Here is an 18085-nt window from a genome sequence, read left to right as displayed (position 1 = left end):
ACGATATTGGGGAGAAGATGTATTTTTCTTGGAAGCACAAAAATAGCGGTTTGTTGCTGGAGCATGATTTCTCATTGGGAGATTGCTGAACATATTACACATTTCTGTGTTCTGTGAATCATTTTCTTCATTAACAGATAATAAAAGCCCATTATGAAAGTACATTAATATTCAAGTGATGAGTTGGGAGAGGAGGATGTTTTTCAAAATGTATGTTTAGTTTTCAGTTTTCAACTGTCTATTCACTTAATTACTCTTACAAGGATTTCCTAATTGTGATACTGCACTTGAAAAGATAATTCCTTACACGTTATGTACCACACAATAGGTTACACAAAACCCAGTACCCTGGAGAAAATAGAGAAAACCAACCATCATCGTGCTCAATCTTACCTTAGCATTGGGAGTGTGTACTGAATGTGTGTGTGTGTGTGTGTTTGTTTGTGTGTGTGTGTGTGTGTGTGTGTGTGTGTGTGTGTGTGTGTGTGTGTGTGTGTGTGTGTGTGTGTGTGTGTGTGTGTGTGTGTGTGTGTGTGTGTGTGTGTGTGTGTGTGTGTGTGTGTGTGCGTCCATGCAGGAGTGGGTGCGTGCGTCTGTTTACAGGTGTCCTTTAAATGCCTGATGGTTCTCAAAATCTCCTCAAGGGAGTTTTGCCTTACCACTTTTTGGAGTGCTTAGTGTGAATGAACTAACAGAGAGAATTTACAGTATATAGCACAGAAAATGTACAGTATATTGCACAAATGTATGCTTTGAGACCACGTCTTACCTGTAAACGGCCCGCTTATCTGACTCCAGCTGGGCCTGGGGGTCAAGGGTCACACTGATGGGGTTATTCCCAGCCTCCGAGGATGCTGAGATGTGGACCTGTTGGGCCTTGGAGTTCTGTTGGGTGGTGCCCGTCATCTGAGGGCAGAGCAAACAGAACCACAGTGAACTTCAATACATAGAACGGTAGCCCTGGTCCCAGATCTGTCTGTGCATTAGCTAACTCAGAACCACAGTTAACTGCATAGACTGGTAGCCTGGTCCCAGATCTGTTCATGCATTCAGAACCACAGTCAACTACATACACCGGTAGCCTGGTCCCAGATCTGTATGTGCATTAGCCCTCTTCTGGCTGGTTTTGTGTTCCACTATCTCATCTCTAGCAGGCACACACACACACATTATCAGATTCTGTGAACTACATGAGTGGATAGACAACCAGCTTGATCTTTCCGCATGGCCTATGAAAGATGGGCGTGTTATTTTGATGTGATGGTCTGGATGTGTACAATGCATCTCTTCAATCGTGTCGATCCTCCACCTCTTTCTCTTTCTCCCACCCCCTCCTCTCGTCTCCTTTTCCCCCTCAGTCTTTGGAGAGAAGGAAATGGGTCCTCCATCCCCCCTGTGTTGGTTTGGGGAGGAAGCATCTTAATCTCGGCTCCAAATGGGAAATAAATTAGCTTCTTCACACTTAACTAGCTCTCATTTGCATTTTGTTGCCTGCACTGACTGTGGCTTGGGAGCTCTCCCCTGTCACTAATCCTCTGGGCGGAAGGAGACAGTGGTAGAGTGGAGACAGGGAGGGGGATGGTGAGGCTCTGATTGAACCTACTCTACTTCCTTCTCTAGGATACTGCTTAGCTAGGATAAGGTTAAAGGGCAATTCTGCCACTTTTCAACCTCATATGTGGCTCGTGTCAGGAAACTAGGCGTATGTCGCGGGTCACTACTTCACAGGAAAGCCATTTGAAAGTAAACTTTTTATTATTATCAAAATGTGTTTTCTGGCAGAAATGCCCTCTAGAACATGTGAACTTTCATGTGCCTTAATAACAAACTTGTATGCCATTTGTTAAGCAACAGAAAAAGTGAGCAACCTTCCAGCTAGCTATGATTGGCTGAGATAATAAGTGGGCTGGACATGCCGAGAGATCAATTCGGATTGGTCAGCCATATAGCACGCTTCTGTCTATTTGAGCTGGTCAGTATGTTTAGGTATCCCTGCCTAATGCGTCTATTTTGAAAATATATCACGTAGTAGAACTGCATAAGTGTTGCTCTCCACTTTCTAGAGGATCAAGTTTAGAAATCAGTGGAATTAGAGGATAATAGCTAAGGAGATGGAGAAAACATCTGTCTCCGGATTACACCTTCAAACTAAGGGCAACCATGGCATCTCTGACAGGGAGAAGCGTCCATTCTTGATGTCTAGCTAGCTACATTTTCAGATATGACACATTTCTAATTTAACAGAAAGCCTTTTTCCTTTCAAGTTAAAGTGTACTGTTAGCTAGCTAGCTAAAGTTAGCTGGCTGGCTCGCTAGCTAACGTTACGTGTATGATCTTATTATTCATATCTCAGATACATTTGTGTTGCTAGTTATAGCCTAATGTTAGCTAGCTAACATTGACCCTGGTTGGTTAGCTACCTTCAGATTCATGCAGGGTAGTAACGTCATGATTTGGGATAATGGTTCATTGTTTACCTAGCTAGCTAGCTACATGGCTTAACTTCTTATGGCTGCAGGGGCAGTATTGAGTAGCTTGGATGAAAGGTGCACAGAGGTGCCCAGAGTAAACGGCCTGCTCCTCAGTCATAGTTGCTAATATATGCATATTATTAGTAGTATTGGATAGAAAACACTCTGAAGTTTCCAAAACTGTTTTAAGTATGTCTGTGAGTATAACAGAACTCATATGGCAGACAAAAACCTGAGAAAAAATCCAAACAGGAAGTGGAAATTCTGAGGCTGGTCGATTTTCAACCAAGATCCTATTGAAATCACAGCGAGATATGGATGAGTTTGCACTTCCTATGGCTTCCACTAGATGTCAACAGTCTGTAGAACCTGTCTGTATTAAAAGACTAGTTGATCATTAGAAAACACTTTTGCAATTATGTTAGCACAGTTAAACTGTTGTCCTGATTAAAGAAGCAATAAAACTGGCCTTCTTTAGACTAGTTGAGTATCTGGAGCATCAGCATTTGTGGGTTAGATTACAGGCTCAAAATGGCCAGAAAAAAATAACTTTATTCTGAAATGTGTCAGTCTATTCTTGTTCTTGCCAAGAAACTGAAGATCTGGTATAACACTGTGTCTGGTATAACACTATATAACACTTGACAATTTCTCGCATGGAATAGCCTTCATTTCTCAGAACAAGAATAGACTGACGAGTTTCAGAAGAAAGTTATTTGTTTCTGGTCATTTTGTTGCTTCTTTAATCATAACAACAGTTGTCAGCTGTGCTAACATAATTGCAAAAGGGTTTTCTAATGATCAATTAGCCTTTTAAAATTATAAACCTGGATTAGCTAACACAACGTGCCATTGGAATACAGGAGTGATGGTTGCTGATAATGTAGATATTCCATAACAATTCTGCCGTTTCCAGCTACAATAGTCATTTACAACATTAACAATGTCTACACTGTATTTCTGATCAATGTGATGTTATTTTAATGGACATTTTTTTTTTGCATTTCTTTCAAAAACAAGGACATTTCTAAGTGACCCCAAACTTTTGAACGGTAGTGTATGTGAAAATGGCGCGTTGCTATGAACTGTGATTAAAAAGATACAAGGAAAAGTTTTTAAAAAATGCCTTGGCAGCAGCTAAAAGGGATCCCTAATAAATACAAAAATCTCATAGCATTTGTTTTTGAAATGTTTTAACTTCGGGTGATGTCATCGGGTATTGTAACGATTGTTCTCCTCCTCGTCTGAGGAGGAGCCTGGATCGGACCAAAACGCAGCTTGTGTGGAATACATGATGAATTTATTTAAACAAGACGAACACGAAGCACACTTGATAAATTACAAAATAACAAAAAAAGACGTAGACCGACCTGGACATGAGAACTTACATAACACGAAGAACGCACGAACAGGAACAGACTAAACAAACGAAACAGTCCCGTGTGGTACATACACAGACACGGAAGACAATCACCCACAAACAAACGGTGTGAACAGCCTACCTTAATATGGTTCTCAATCAGAGGAAACGTCAAACACCTGCCCCTGATTGAGAACCATATAAGGCTAATTAACCAATGAACCTAAACAAGAAACAAATAACATAGACTGCCCACCCAGCTCACGTCCTGACCAACTAAACAAAGCTAAACAAAGGAAAAACAGGTCAGGAACGTGACAGGTATAATTATTTACTTTACATATTTTTTCTACAAAACTCAAAAAAGCAGAGTTTTCACACTGTTATTGTGTTGGAGATAATGACAATGAAGTTGAAAAGTGGTGGATTTGCCCTGTTGGTCTCAGGTTGACATTGAGGTAGGGTAAACTGCTCCTATATCTGCAGTTAGGTCTGGTCTAACTCTTATAACAATGTTTATAAGAGTTAGGCTCTTATAACAATGTTTGTTTGGAAGTGCATTTGACTAAAGACAAATAAAATACTCTAGAATGTTTTCTGCAAGAAATTTTCAATTGATTATTTACATTCTAATCCATTTCCTTAATTGGCTGAAATAAAAACTGCTTTGACCCCAACCCTGAGCTGACTACTAGTGGTGTACTGACCTGTTGGCTCTCCTGGTACGATGGTGGAGGAACGCTCTGAGTGGCCATCATTGTTAGTGCTGGGGACACATGTTGCATCATGGGACAGATTCACATGGAGACCTGCAGGGGGACACAAACACACATAGTGTTAAGAGTACATTATCGCCTCACGAGTAGCGCAGTGGTCTAAGGCTGTGCCACTAAAGATTCAGGGTTCGAGTCCAGACTCTGTCGCAGTTGGCCGCGACCGGGAAACCCATGGGGCGGCATACAATTGGCCCAGCGTCGTCCGGGTTAGGGGAGGGTTTGGCCGGCAGGGATGTCCTTGTCCCATCGCACGCTAGTGACTCCTGTGGCGGGCCAGGCGCAGTGCATGCTGATACAGTCGCCAGGTGTACGGTGTTTCCTCCGACACATTGATGCGGCTGGCGTCTGGGTTAAGTGGGCACTGTGTCAAGAAGCAGTGCGGCTTGGTTGGGTTGTGTTTCGGAGGACAGATGGCTCTTGACCTCATCGATGAGACAAGACTGTAACTACCAATTGGATACCATGAAATTGGGGTGAAAGAGGTAAATAAATGTATAATAAATAAATGAGTACATTATCATTTAAACATCAGGTGTTTGTCTCCTGAGTGGCGCAGCGGTCTAAGGCACTCTGAGTGCAAGAGGTGTCACTACAGTCCCTGGTTTGAATCCAGGCTGTATCACATCCGGCTGTGATTGGGAGTCCCATAGGGTGGCGCACAATTGGCCCAGTGTCGTCCGGGTTTGGCTGGGGTAGGCTGACATTGTAAATAAGAATTTGCTCTTAACTGACTTGCCTAGTTCAAATATATATATATATAAGAAGTGGCTAATTGCTGGTCCAGGGTCAGGCCCTGTATTCATAAAGCATCTCAGAGTAGGAGAGCTACAGTTGTGCTTTTTAGACCATGATGAATAAGACTACATTGACAGGGGGGGACATGATCCTAGATCAACACTCCTACTCTGGGAAGTGTTATGAACACCCAGGTATTTACCTAATCAGCTTTAGTGGGTGGTTTATCCGTGCTACTTTCACTTTTACCATGCTTGGTGCGTTTCTATGTACACTGAACAAAAATATAAATGCAACATGCAACAATTTCTAAGATTTTACTGAGGTACAGTTCATGTAAGGAAATCAGTCAATTGAAATAAATAAATTAGGCCCTAATCTATGGATTTCACATGACTGAGAATACAGATATGCATCTGTTGGTCACAGATACTTTAAAAATCCATCAAATCAAATCAAATGTTATTAGTCACATGTGCCGAATACAACAATACCTTACAGTGAAATACTTAATTACAAGCCCCTAACCAACAATGTAGTTTAAAAAATATGAAAAAGAATAAGAAATAAAAGGAACAAGTAATTAAAGAGCAGCAGTAAAATAACAATATACAGGGGGTACCGGTACAGAGTCAATGTGCAGGGGCACCGGTGTCGAGGTAATTGAGGTAATATGTACATGTAGGTAGAGTTATTAAAGTGACTATGCATAGATAATAACAGAGAGTAGCAGCAGCGTAAAAGAGGGGGTGGGGGGGGGGGGGGTAATGCAAATAGTCTGGGTAGCCATTTGATTAGATGTTCTGGAGTCTTACGGCTTGGGGGTAGAAGCTGTTTAGAAGCCTCTTGGACATAGACTGGCACTCCGGTACTACTTGCCGTGCGGTAGCAGAGAGAACAGTCTATGACTTGGGTGGCTGGAGTCCTTGACAATTTTTAGGGCCTTCCTCTGACACCACCTGGTATAGAGGTCCTGGATGGCAGGAAGCTTGGCCCCAGTGATGTACTGGGCCATTCGCACTACCCTCTGTAGTGCTTTGTGGTCAGAGGCCGAGCAGTTGCCATACCAGGCAGTGATACAACCAGTCAGGATGATCTCAATGGTGCAGCTGTAGAACCTTTTGAGGATCTGAGGACCTATGGCAAATCTATTCAGTCTCCTGAGGGGGAATAGGTTTTGTCGTGCCCTCTTCACGACTGTCTTGGTGTGCTTGGACCATGTTAGTTTGTTTGTGATGTGGACACCAAGGAACTTGAAGCTCTCAACCTGCTCCACTACGGCCCCGTCGATGAGAATGGGGGCGTGCTCAGTCATCCTTTTCCTGTAGTCCACAATCATCTCCTTTGTCTTGATCAGGTTGAGGGAGAGTGCGTGGATCAGAAAACCAGTATCTGGTATGACAACCATTTGCCTCGTGCAGCATGACACATCTCCTTCGCATACAGTTGATCCAGAAAATGATTAACTTGCTGTACAGTATGTAAAATGCATCTTGTGTTGAGAATGAGTGCGCAGCAGTTGTCTGGTTTGTTACTGCACCAGACAACCGCCAGGTGCTGCTATGATATCTCTCTCTCTCTCTCTCTCTCTCTCTCTCTCTCTCTCTCTCTCTCTCTCTCTCTCTCTCTCTCTCTCTCGTAAAATGCTAAACTACAAAGCACCTCACAAAGTGCAAAAGCAATGCAAAAATGGACCTACAACAGATGCAACATTACAAAATAGGTGACATTATAGTAACACTTAACAAGATAACACACAATAAGGGATCAGTGCCCTTGTTTTCCTCATGTAGTGGATGGTAGGTTGTAGTTATGAAACCAAGCCAACCAGTGTCCAATTAAAGCTCCAGTCAGTGGACTAATTGCTATTGTCCAGACCTGGAGGAGTCCCGCAGGGTTGTGTACTGTACCTGGTGGAGTTATAGGGTCTCTAGAGTTAACACACACACATGCACATGCAAGAAAACACATACACGCGCACACACACACACACACACACACACACACACACACACACACACACACACACACACACACACACACACACACACACACACACACACACACACACACACACACACACACACACACCACACACACAGAAACTATTCCCATGTATGGCACAGCATCAGTGGAACAGCATGTATAGTCATGAGCATGAAGGTCCCTTTGGATGGTAGGGTATGAATCACATTAATTGCTGGTGTGGTTACAGGAAGATTGGGAGCGGTACTGTGGAATAGATGATACAGTATCTGTCATGCTTACTAAGAAGTCTGAACTTGGCAGGTATAATTGTTAACAGCCAGAGAGGTCTAGGAGTTAAATCAGATTGAGATTGTGAGTCATACCAAAACAAGGCTAGACACAGGGAGTCGCATTGGACTGAACCATTTCAACTCTATTTTACAGGCAGAAAGGGCAAAAACAGGGCACAAATACCCATGCTTCCATGCAAATAACTGAGACATTGTAAAATATCAGATGTAGGATCTCAATTTGAGCCAGTTTGCCACAGTAGGAACATAATCTTGCAGCAGCAGGAAATGTGAATTATTATGTGGATTATAATTACGCCTAATGGACATTTTTGTAGGGGTTGATACATGTTTCCTAAGGGAAAATCAAATAAATTACAAACTTCAGAAGCATTTTTAAACCTCAAATACACTACAAGTTTAAAATGTCCTGCATTACAGGAAAGATATTCTGCAACAGGGTGGTCAAATTTAGATCCTACATCTGTATATTATACCCAGTCACCATTTCCATAAAGAATTCCCCTGCTCTACTCTGAATAGGAACAGTGTCTTTGAGTTTGAGGGGACACAAGTGCACAAGACAGCACAAGGACCCAGACAGCCAGACAAGAGAGGAAGTGGTGCGAACGGCTTCTCATCTCTCCCCCATACACAGACAAGGAGACACAGATGACGGGCGTGCTCCACCAGTGAGCTCATCCCATCCTATCCTAGGACCCGGCCTGGCACCAACGTGTGTGGAAAAGTGCCCCGGGAGGCTCTAAAACACAACCACCCGTCAACTCAGCCAGCCCCCCACATAACTCAACACAACATCTTGCTAATGATATTATTAACCCACTATCGACACCTATGTCCTCCAAATGGTTCGCATCTCACCTCACATCTTCTAAGGCATTTTTGTACAACCACCCCCAGAATGGATCCTGGCTCTGAAATTGCACATTTTAGTTAATCTGACGAGCTCTGGTCCAAATCATACAAATTGAGGATGATGGGTGTGTGTGAGTGTGATTATACTGATTTCTCTTCCTGGCTTATGTTCTCGTTCCAAGTGGTGTCACCTGAAAGGTATGTCCCCTTTTATTGGTCCTCATTTTAATTGCAAATGCAGGGTTGGTAATTAAACGGAAAATGACACAGTAGGAACATAATCTCGCAGCAGCAGGAAATGTGAATTATTATGTGGATTATAATGAGGGTTACCTAGTGGTTAGAGCAGGGGTCGGGAACCTATGGCTCCCGAGCCAGGTGTGGCTCTTTTGATGATTGCATCTGGCTCGCAGATAAAACAAAATATTCTCACTTGTTTTAATCCATCCATCGATTTTTCACTGCTCATGTCCTGTTCAGGGCTGCAGGAGCAATTGTCCATTATTTTAATTAAATGATACTGGCCTACGTTGGCCATTGCTAGGTAAAACAGGTAAACGCCTCCTTTTGAATCAGTCTGCTCGGTCATTAGCTCAAAGCTAACCCTTCGACGAAGAAGATGGCGAAAAGAAAAAAAGATGACGAGTATCGTACATTTCAGTACGAATGGACCGAAGAATTCGCCTTTGTGGAGAGAGCAGGTTCTGCGGTGTGTCTAATTTGCAATGACAAAATTACATCGATGAAACGGTCGAATGTAAAGCGGCACTTCGACACGCACCATGCTACCTTTGCATCAAAATACCCTGCGGGAGACAGCAGAAAGAAAGCGTGCCAAGAGCTACTGAGCAGGGTGCAAGCTAGCCAGCAGCAACTCCGCGTATGGACCCGGCAAGGTGACTATAATTCCGCTAGCTTTGCTGGATCTTTAGCAATAGTGAGGAACGGAAAACCATTCACAGATGGCGAGTATGCTAAAACGTTCATGCTGGATGTAGCCAATGAACTTTTTGATGATCTTCCGAACAAAGACAAGATAATTAAACGGATACAAGACATGCCTCTGTCGGCAAGAACTGTTCATGATCGTACCATCGTGATGGCAAACAAAGTGGAGGAAACGCAAGTGAAGGACATAAATGCAGCGCCGTTCTTTTCCCTGGCTTTGGATGAGTCAACAGACGTGAGCCATTTGTCGCAGTTCAGCGTGATTGCAAGATATGCTGTTGGTGACACACTGCGCAAAGAAAGTCTTGCAGTTCTGCCATTAAAAGGGTCCACAAGAGGTGAGGATTTATTTAAGTCTTTCATGGAGTTTGCTCAAGAAAAAAATCTACCTATGGATAAACTTCTCTCAGTGTGTACTGATGGTGCTCCGTGTATGGTGGGGAATAAAAAAGGATTTGTGGCGCTTCTCCGTGAACATGAAAATAGACCCATCCTAAGTTTCCATTGCATTCTACACCAGGAGGCACTTTGTGCTCAGATGTGTGACAGGCAGTTTGGGGAAGTGATGTCGCTGGTCATTCGTGTGATCAACTTTATTGTTGCTCGAGCCTTAAATGATCGCCAGTTTAAAACACTGCTGGATGAAGTTGGAAATAACTATCCTGGTCTGCTTTTGCACAGCAATGTGCGTTGGTTGTCAAGAGGGAAGGTGCTTAGCCGTTTTGCGGCTTGCCTGAAAGAAATCCGGACTTTCCTTGAAATGAAAGGCATCGAGCATCCTGAGCTAGCCGAAACTGAGTGGCTCCTCAAGTTTTACTATCTCGTAGATATGACTGAACATCTGAACCAGCTCAACGTGAAAATGCAAGGCATTGGAAATACAGTGTTATCCCTTCAACAAGCTGTTTGCTTTTGAAAACAAGCTAGAACTTTTCATCATGGATCTTGAAACAGGTCGTTTACTACATTTTGAAAAACTGAGCCAATTTAAAGATGCATGCACAGCAAGTGAGCCTATTCAAAACTTTGATCTCCACCAGCTAGCTCGCTGCACATCCAGTCTCCTACAGTCCTTCAAAGCACGCTTTGGAGAATTTTGTGAGCACACTCGTCTTTTTAAGTTCATCACCCTTCCAAACGAGTGTTCACTGAACACAGCCGACCTGAGTTACATTCCTGGTGTCTCCGTCAGAGATTTTGAAGCAGAAGTGGCTGACCTGAAGGCCTCAGACATGTGGGTGAATAAGTTCAAGTCACTGAATGAAGATTTGGAAAGAATCACACGACAGAAAGCGGAGTTGGCGAGCAAGCACATGTGGACAGAAATGAAAAAACTTCAACCCGAAGACCAGCTGATTCTCAAAACTTGGAACGCGCTTCCTGTCACATACCACACACTGCAGCGTGTGAGTATTGCTGTATTGACCATGTTTGGATCTACGTATGCATGTGAGCAGTCATTCTCACATCTTAAAAACATCAAGTCCAACCTACGATCGCGTTTAACGGATGAAAGCCTCAACGCTTGCATGAAGCTTAACCTTACCAAGTACCAACCAGACTACAAAGACATCAGCAAATCCATGCAGCACCAGAAGTCGCATTAATGGTGAGTATTATAACAACATTATTTAAGAATAAATTCAGAGGCTTATTATACTGACATTTAGTTGAATTCACTTTTAAAATATATTATATGGCTCTCACTGAAATACATTTCCAAATTTTTTGCTTTCATGGCTCTCTTAGTCAAAAAGGTTCCCGACCCCTGGGTTAGAGCATTGGGCCAGTAACCGAAAGGTTGCTGGATCGAATCCCTAAGCTGACAAGGTAAAAATCTGTCGTTCTCTCCCTGAACAAGGCAATTAACCCACTGTTTCCCGGTAGGCCGTCATTGTAAAATAATAATTTGTTCTTAACGGACTTGCCTAGTTAAATAAAGGTTTAAATAAAAAAAATAAAAAAACATTTAAAGACTAAAAGATAAATCAATTCCAATTATTGCACAGGTTTTTAAGTGGTCTATCAAGTCTCCCATTCCTCAAGGAATGCAGTAGGCTACCTAACACAACCACATTACATGCACCCGTAAATACACACACACACGTACATGTACGCACAAACACACACACTCTGGGGGACAACCAAGTGGCCAATTAACAAGACCTGTATTTTTATCAGGTCAAATATAACACCCAAATGGACAACAAAACATTCCTTGTAGAATGGTAGGGACACATTTTCCCCTTTCCCAAAGCACCACTGGTCAGTACCAGTAAGTAATTCCACTTTAAGACCCTCACTGGACCAACTATGAGAAATATGGCTACACCATAAACCACTAAGTACGTGCCAGTTGTTTGAGGACCCAATGTAGGAAATGTTATGTGTTTAACAAAGAGCACACCACAAATATGTCCATTCTAAAGCGTACAATTGGCCTACATCATATTGACACAAAGCCTGTCAGTGGCCTAACCACAGTTCGACACCATTACCCTTAGTATTGATAGAAAATCCATATCCGGTCACATTTGATGTGATTAAGTCCTATACCATCCACACTTGACTGAATCACATCACATCTTACTGTATACCATCCACACCTTCTCCAATCCAACCCGTTCAGATCTGTGATTACTTAAAAGAAGGTAGGAAGGAACGAAAGAAGGGTGCATTTCTGAGGTATTCGAACAGGGCCCATGTCTAACTGTGTGGCACGAACGTTACGTTCGATCGATGAGCCTTAACAGGAGGCCTACTGCTCCTTGAGAGCCTTGGCTGAGGAAAGGTAAAAGATGTCATCGATAATTCTTGACATGACCTCGGACAACAATCGTTAGCTCCTGGGTCCAGGCTATTGATGAGGCTAGCTGGGGAGGGGGAAAGCATTACAGTGTCAAAGCTGCTCATGTAGCTGGCTGGCTCTGAATTTCTCAGTTTCTGCAAAAAGAAAATATTGTCACTCTCTCGCTATCTCGTTTTCTCGAACACTTGCGCCCAAACACGTACACACACATACACACACCACCACACACAAAATACACACACATACACACACACATTCCTGTTCCTCTTTTGATAAGACTGAGTCAGCTTTCTACCAAATGTCAGCCACGGTATTTAAACAATGAACTCCCCCACCAAAAACAAACAGTTAAATAAGAAGTGTTAGTAAGAAATTAGCCAGAATCTTTGAAGTGCAAAGACCTCTCCAGTGACATGTCTGACACACAGCGATTGGGCACTCTCGAACACAGCTCTGCTAGGTTTCCCAGCAAACAGGTGATGCCTGCAGTCAAGGGAATGTGGTCAGATGAGTGTTTACAGCACACACACTTCATCCAAATACTCTCACGAGTGGCTTTACACAAAAATCGGGTAAGGAAACCATGTGTTGGAGGATGTTGCACGATCCTTTCTAATCACACACATACTGATAAACTATCAACAGCATAACACAGGTTGACTTCAAGATCGATGCCACATATGATTGCTTCATGCTGCATAATGCCTGACTTAGAGACTGACCGCCGTTGGTTTTCTCAGCGTCCGATGTTAAGAACATGTCGGAATGTGGCAGTTTAATATTGATTTTGTAGTTCTGATTTCAATTGCGCATTGAGGATCATGAAGGAGAAAACCACTGAGAGACTACAACCACAACATTTGCTTGAGCCAAAGGGCTGCCTTCCCCCCCTTTCCATTTTCTCCATCCCGTTACCGAGTTTCCTGGTTACGGACATGACCTGGAAATGCAATGAATAACATTTGCTTCGGAGGTGACACGTAGCCCAAATATCATGCATCTTAATGTCCTAAGTCATAGCAATAACACAGATGAATATGGGTATCCAATTACTGCTCATTCTTAGAGGTAGATTTGCAATGCAAAAGGTAAGAGGAGAGGAGGCCTTGGTGGGTATTCACCATGTGAGAGAGAAGGGCTTGGCAGGAGGTAATGAGGTTGGGGAAGGGGGCACCACACACACTTTTGCACACACACACACACACGCACACAAACACACATCCCTTTGGTATAACCAACGTCATGACATATAAGTGGGCACCACACACACATACCCCACACCGTACAGCCCGAGGCGGGTGGGCCCAACAGCGGTCCTCCGGCCTCATAGCCCCCGGGCTAGGAAGAGGCTCACATCACGGGGCCAAGCCTTCTTCAATCTCTCCCAGTCTCCTTACTTAGCATTCATCCTATTACCATTCGAAAGACACACACACATCGACATTCACACACACGCACACACTCATACACACGCACACACACACAAAATGTGGGGGTAATACCTCAGAAGCCCAATGTGGATGGTTTTGATGCTGTCGCTTGGTGAAGGACGATCATAGACATTGTTAAAGACATAAGTTCAGCAGAGGTCACTGCACAGATACTGCTGAGGGAGAGACTTTGTTGCAGATTGATTTGTTTTGTCTTCACCCTCGATGGTGAAATTGTATCGATGAATCCAGCAAAGAACTGTAGAAGTTAATTAACTCATGTCTGACAAGTTTGCACAGTGCAATAATGTCCATTGAATTTTGGGTAACACTATCTATGAACCACCTGTTTATAATGCCACATAGTGCAATAGAAGGCTTCTTATAAGCATTCATAATAGCTCACAGCTCATTTGAACACCTTTTATGAATGCATTAAGGCTATAGATTCATTCATGCATCAAACAAAAAGCATAATGCATTATAAATTATAAAGACCAATAGTTCCTTATAAGACCCTATATGAATGCATGAGTGCATATAATGCAGTTATAAGTCAGGTGACTCACAGAAAGTGTTTCTGAATGTTCACTTCCCACCCTTTCATACAAACCAGACAAAATGACCTTGAATGATAAATGCTACTTCCTAGTGACATAGTTCTTTAGTAGATTTTGTGATAATGTCCTTCATGCATTTAAATGTGCCACATAAACATAAAAAACACCCTACCATTTCCCAGGAGTATTTTCCGTCCATATACAACAGCATCAGTCGCCCAATCTGACTCCCATTCTTGTTTTCTTTGTATTTATGCAAATGATTGTTTGGATATTACAGATTCAGATGTGATTGCATTCTGTCCTGCTTTTTAAAATTAGATTAAAGATTTGACTATGGATGTTGATGAGACTACTACAGTGTGGTGAAATTTGTGTAATTCCCTAAAGGCGAATGGTTCGCATGCAAATAACCTTATTAGCATATCTAAAAGCTCTTATTATAATTAGGTTGTTTTTTTTCTAAATAGGGAACACGTTACCCTGGGATGAAAAAGAGAGGAATATACATGTTTCACAGAAAATTGCAAAACCTAAAAACTGTATAAACTGTATAAAATCTGGATAAAGTGCAGACGCGCGTTCAACAGGGGAAATAATTCACGAACGTTAGCTAACATTAATAATAATAATTTATCGGATTTATATAGCGCCTTTCCACCTACAGTAGGTGCTCAAAGTGCTTTACATAGTCTGAGGTGAAACACTCACCTCTTCCAACACCAATATGTAGCACTCACTTGGGTGATGCACGACAGCCATTTTTTGTGCCAAAAAGCTCACCACACACCAGCTATCATGGTGGAGTTATATATGTTTATTAAGAATGAGGGGGTGATTAGGTGGCCATGATGGAATGGGGCCAGGTTTGAAATTTAGCAATGACACCGGGGTTAACACCCATACTCTTACAATAAGTGCCATGGGATTTTGTATGACCACAGAGAGTCAGGACACCCATTTAACATCCCATCCGAAAGAAGGCACCCTATGCAGGGCAATTTCCCCTTCACTGCCCTGGGGCATTGGGATCTCCTTAGACCAGAGGGATGAGGTCCCCCTACTGGCAACAACACGTCTGCCACGCTGATCCTCAACACTGGGGCCCCTCAGGGGTGTGTACTTAGTTCCCTCCTGTACTCCCTGTTCACCCACGACTACGTGGCCAAACAGGACTCCAACACCATCATTAAGTTTGCTGACGACACAACAGTGGAAGGCCTGATCACCAACAACGATGAGACAGTGTGGTGCCAGGACAACAACCTCTCCCTCAATGTGAGCAAGACAAAGGAGCTGATCATGGACTACAGGAAAAGGCTGGCCGAACAAGCCCCCATTAACATCGACGGGACTGTAGTGGAGCGGGTCAAGAGTTTCAAGTTCCTTGGTGTCCACATCACCAACAAACTATCATGGTCTAAACACACCAAGACAGTCGTGAAGAGGGCACGACAAAGGAGACTGAATAGATTTGCCATAGGTCCCCAGATCCTCAAAAAAGTTCTACAGCTGCACCATCGAGAGAATCCTGACCGGTTGCATCACCGCCTGGTATGGCAACTGCTCAGCATCTGACCGAAAGGCGCTACAGAGGGTAGTTCGTACAGCCCAGTACATCACTGGGGCCAAGCTTCCTGTCATCCAGGACCTATATACTAGGCAGTGTCAGAGGAAAGACCAAAAAATTGTCAGAGACTCCAGTCACCCAAGTCATAGACGGTTTTCTCTGCTACCGCACGGCAAGCGATACCGGAGCACCAAGTCTAGGACCAAAAGGCTCCTTAACAGCTTCTACCCCCAAACCATAAGACTGCTGAACAATTAATCAAATGGCCATCGGACTATTTACATTGACACCCCCCCCCCCATCTATTTGTTTTGTACACTGCTGCTTCTCACTGTTTATTATCTATGCATTGCCACTTCACCCCTACCTACATGTACAAATTACATCGACTAATCTGTACCACCGCACATTGACTCGGTACCGGTACCCCCTGTATATAGCCTTGTTATTGTAATTTTATTGTGTTACTTTTTATTCTTTTTTACTTTAGTTTATTTTGGTAAATATTTTCTGAACTCTTTTTTGAACTGCACTGTTGGTTAAGGGCTTGTAAGTAAGCATTTCACGGTAAGGTCTACACCTGTTGTATTCGGAGCATGTGACAAATAAAGTTAGATTATTTTATTTGAACACCACTTCCAGCAGCATCTGGTCTCCCATCCAGGATCGACTCTGCTTAACTACAGAGGCAAGCCAGCAGTAGGTTGCAGGGTTAACCTAAAAAGGTTTGCCACTGTTATTTGACAGATACAGTAGATCAAAGGTCTATTTGTTACTTCAGTGGCAAAGCTTATAGGGAAAATATAATATAATATTGGAATATCTAGCAGGTGAACTACGGTATAAGAGTAATTTAATTCCAGAGCTCTGTTGATGACACCAATCAAAATAGGCAGATTATTTCAGAGTAGATTGCCATTTTCAATCAAACTTACTGTGCACCGAAATACATTAATGCATTAGCCAGCCTAATAAAGACCATCTAGATGGTGTTCTTTGTGTATTGACATTATTTTCCAGGTGAATTGGAAAACATTCAACCTATATGTTCCTTTCTGTTTTGAAACATTTAGGCATGTTTTTTCCTCTCTCCCTTCCTCCCTTATAGACTTTCAAATCCAGTCAAACAACACTTTGAGGGACTTCCATTTGGAGATCTTCAGTGCATCCTCCTACACACCACATAGCTTTCATTCTGTGAGTTGTGCTAAGCCGGCTCTGAATGTACCAGCATCTTGATGTTATTAGCCCGATGCAGGGCCGAGCAGGCAGCGTGTCCCGCGGTTGACACACAGCAGTCGCATTTCCTCCCTAAGCTGATAAAAATCGGAATATTTAAGGCTGAAAATTCTGCCTGAAATTGGAACTCCTGAGCTCGGCGAGAGGAGCGTAATCTTCAAAAGTTTGCTGTCTTCAAATCGTTTCCATGGCCCTCTCTCTCTTCTTCTTCTACTCTCATGTTCACAGGCGATACGTCGGTTGTAACATTGTGTGGCTTATCTGCTATTGCATCTGCAAGGCCGTTTTAAAATGGATACCTCCTTATCGGTGGACGTGTGAGTGAGCGAGGCCACAACTTTAGGTGATGGTTGTGGTACATGACAAATACTGTAACTAAGTGACATGGATGGTGTAATACACGTGGGCCCTACCTCAGATGAATCATGTACAAGCCTGTCCTGCTGTTCAAGCTTAATAATTGAATTAAAAAAATATCCATCATATACATTTTTAACATTGAATGTGATTCAATCAGTGGCGGTCGGTGTCATTTATTAAGATATAAAAAAAAAAAAATATGGGCCTTATTTCTATTACATCATATTAGATGACTGTCATTCATATTCCATTCACCCAGCTCAAATTAACATCCATAGGTTTAGCCCACTAGATGATACTCAAATGTTCCCTTTACCCATCATGAGGTTGCTACAATCTAGCCTACAAATAAAAGTTTACAACGTAGGTGCACAGGTCGAGAGAAATTAGAGTAATTAAGGTGACAGACAGTGACACATTCAATACCGCCTTGTACACTCTGGCCTGAATCTAGCTGATCTAGGGTGTAATCATTAGTCCAACAGTTGCAAACAAGTTTCTATTGGACAAATGCAGGTATGTTTATCCCCGTTTCGTTCCGTTTGCTTCTGTTTAAGAAACGTTTTTCAACAGAATCAAAACACTCCTGATCACACGCAAACACAGAACTAGCAGCCAAATATAAACCGCATAATCACTTTGCTCATTGTATATATAATTCCTTCTCGCATCTACGCTCTCTCCTCCTCTCAC

The 18085-nt window shown here is 42.8% G+C and overlaps 1 protein-coding gene across 4 annotated transcripts in view; it reads right to left on the bottom strand.

Moving 5' to 3' along the window:
- The window catches only part of LOC120044354 (homeobox protein PKNOX2-like), a 33487-nt gene extending 28868 nt beyond the window's left edge, over positions 1-4619 (bottom strand). For all 4 annotated transcript variants that reach the window (XM_038988975.1, XM_038988976.1, XM_038988977.1 and 1 more), the window contains exons 1-2: positions 4539-4619; positions 770-906 (exon numbers count right to left, since the gene is read on the bottom strand). In XM_038988975.1, coding sequence (XP_038844903.1) covers positions 770-906; positions 4539-4619 — 218 coding nt within the window. The remainder of the gene's footprint in view (positions 1-769; positions 907-4538) is intronic.
- Between the last annotated feature and the right edge of the window lie 13466 nt (positions 4620-18085).

The sequence above is a fragment of the Salvelinus namaycush genome, chromosome 3 (assembly GCF_016432855.1).
Source record: "Salvelinus namaycush isolate Seneca chromosome 3, SaNama_1.0, whole genome shotgun sequence".
Classification (NCBI taxonomy): Eukaryota; Metazoa; Chordata; class Actinopteri; order Salmoniformes; family Salmonidae; genus Salvelinus; species Salvelinus namaycush.
This window is presented reverse-complemented; position numbering and strand designations above follow the sequence as displayed.